The sequence below is a fragment of the Myotis brandtii genome, unplaced genomic scaffold, assembly GCF_000412655.1.
Source record: "Myotis brandtii unplaced genomic scaffold, ASM41265v1 scaffold65, whole genome shotgun sequence".
NCBI lineage: Eukaryota > Metazoa > Chordata > Mammalia > Chiroptera > Vespertilionidae > Myotis > Myotis brandtii.
The window spans coordinates 1267375-1269880 of NW_005370516.1; the positions used below are offsets into that span (position 1 = coordinate 1267375).

Here is a 2506-nt window from a genome sequence, read left to right on the forward strand (position 1 = left end):
CTCCATGAGGGTGGTGGTCATATATCTAATCTTCTGTGCTTGTCTGATACTTTATCTAGAACATGATAACAAGAGTTTACTTGTTTTGTGTTGAATAACGTATTTCAATGGGGGCAAAAATATGCATTTATGAATCCAGGAAAATAATATTAAATTTGGTGTAGCTTTCAAGGGGCAAGAGTAAATGTTTTATGGACCAATTCAAAAAATGATACTTAATACATTTTTTGCTTTTATTATTTTTTAGGTGGCTTTTTCTCAAGTATATTTTCGAGTCTATTTGGAACCCGGGAAATGAGGATTTTAATTTTGGGATTAGATGGAGCAGGGAAAACTACAATTTTGTACAGATTACAGGTTGGAGAGGTTGTTACTACTATTCCTAGTAAGTGTTGGTATGATAAATTATAAGAGCTTTCTCTTTTCTATCATAATTTTATTTTTAATTAATAATATAATAAAGTAATTGATAAGGGTATTGTAAACTTCTAGTATGAGCATATTGTTGATAACACTTTTAAAAAATATATATTTGTATACACGTACTTTTATTGATTTTAGAGAGGAAGGGAGAGGGAGAGAGAGAGAAACATCAATGATGAGAGAGAATCATTGATTGGCTGCCTCCTACATGTGCCCTACTGGGGATCGAACCTGACCAAGTGGTATATGGGTCAATGCTCAACCACTGAGCAACACTGGCTCGGCTGTTTAAGAGTACTTAAATTATGCCTCTAAAGTTACTCTGTCATTCAAGGTATTTCTGTTTAGTAGCATTTGAATTTAAAATTACAAAAAGAAGGCTAGCTTTTATGAAAGAACGTTTAAAACTGTGACATCGTTTTTTCTTTTTGCCACCTTCGATAAATTTTAGTTCCCTTTTTTTGATTCTCAAAATTGCCCATCACTGCTGTGTCTGTCTTGGTTGTCATCCCTGCAGTGCACAGAACTCAGTGGATTGCATTTCAGTGAATGCTGATTTACACCACACTCTTGTTCTTTGCATAGAAACTGTGTTCCTAATCTTGGTGAAGATGGTGATTACACTCCTACCTAAGTCTAAGGGAGACATTATGAACTTCCTTTTTAGTTTTTGCTCCGGCTGCTTATAATAGTATAGTTATTTTTTAGTTAATAGGCATACTTGCTATATACACATATGAATCATTTACCAATACAAACTAAGTCTAAAATAAAAATTAATTATTCAGCTACAGCTGTCAGTTTTTACTGTGCTTTTTTTTTAGGCTTGTCAAATCATAGTAAACTTTGTATATATACCTCCTAATTTTCTTTAGCATCCTCTGCACTTTCTCTTAGATTCCTTTCAATGGAAATAGTGGTATCCTGCCTTATGTGTGGTGTCAGGGCTCCACCTAAGAAGGATGGCAGAGAAAGGGATGGGGCATCTCCCTTTTGGTCATCCAGCTGTGACCTTATTGCAAATGAGTGCTTGAGGAAGTCCGCAGAGGGTCTGAAATTGCCAGCATTGGAGAACCCAATCTCCGTAGAGCAATAAACAGCCATTGCTGTGTCCTTACCCTCTGAAGTTTAGAATCTGGGCTTTCTTGATTTTGTCCTGTTTATTTGCTACCTACCAAAATTCAGATTTTTAGAATAATCTACAACTGTCCTTTTAAATATAACTTTCTGAACACTTTTGTATGTTAGTATTGTATTATGAGAGGAGTTTAACATAATAGGATTTCTATTGAGCTAAAAATTACATATTTGCAGAGGAGACCTGGGATTCTTATATAATCGGAAGGTGGTGCTGATCTTGCTCATTGTGTGTATGAGAGTGTGTGTGTAGCACAGCATACTGACTTGTCTTAAATGGAATATCTTAACCAATAATGTAATTCAACAGTTATCATTTATTGCAGAAACTCAGTTAGATTGGGTACTTTGAAGGTAGAATGCATTAGTGTCTACATAAACTACTGATTTATCTTCCAGCCATTGGATTTAATGTTGAGACGGTAACATACAAGAACCTTAAATTTCAAGTCTGGGATTTAGGAGGACAGACCAGTATCAGGTATGGTGCAAAGATCAGATGATTTTGTGGTATTTAACATCAGCTCTTGTAGGGTTAACAGCAATAAACCAAAATATATCTTCTTTTGTAATTTAAATGGAAGGCACCTAGTGTTTTTTTTTTGGAAAATGATTTTTATTTTTTTAATTAAATTTACTGGGGCACATCCTATATAATAAAACCCTAATATGCAAATTGACCAAATGGTGAAATGACTGGTTGCTATGATGCACACTGACCACCAGGGGCAGACGTTAAATGCAGGAGCTGCCCCATGGTGGTCAGTGCTCTCCCACCTGGAGTGCAGCTCAGCCAGAAGCTGGGCTCACAGCTGGTGCAGTGGTGGTGGTGGGAGCCTCTCCTGCCTCTGCGGCAGTGCTAAGGACCCCTCAGCAGACATCCCCCAAGGGGTCCCAGACTGCAAGAGGGTGCAGGCCGGGCTGAGGGCCTCCCCCCCCCCCCCAG

General features: G+C 37.5%; 1 protein-coding gene across 1 annotated transcript in view; it reads left to right on the plus strand.

The window, feature by feature from the left end:
- The first annotated feature begins 230 nt into the window (after window positions 1–230).
- ARL1 (ADP-ribosylation factor-like 1) overlaps window positions 231–2506 on the plus strand; it is a 9722-nt gene continuing 7446 nt past the window's right edge. The window contains exons 1-2 of the mRNA XM_005880724.2: window positions 231–385; window positions 1960–2041. Of these exons, the coding sequence (XP_005880786.1) occupies window positions 295–385; window positions 1960–2041 (173 nt within the window). The 5' untranslated portion in view covers window positions 231–294. The remainder of the gene's footprint in view (window positions 386–1959; window positions 2042–2506) is intronic.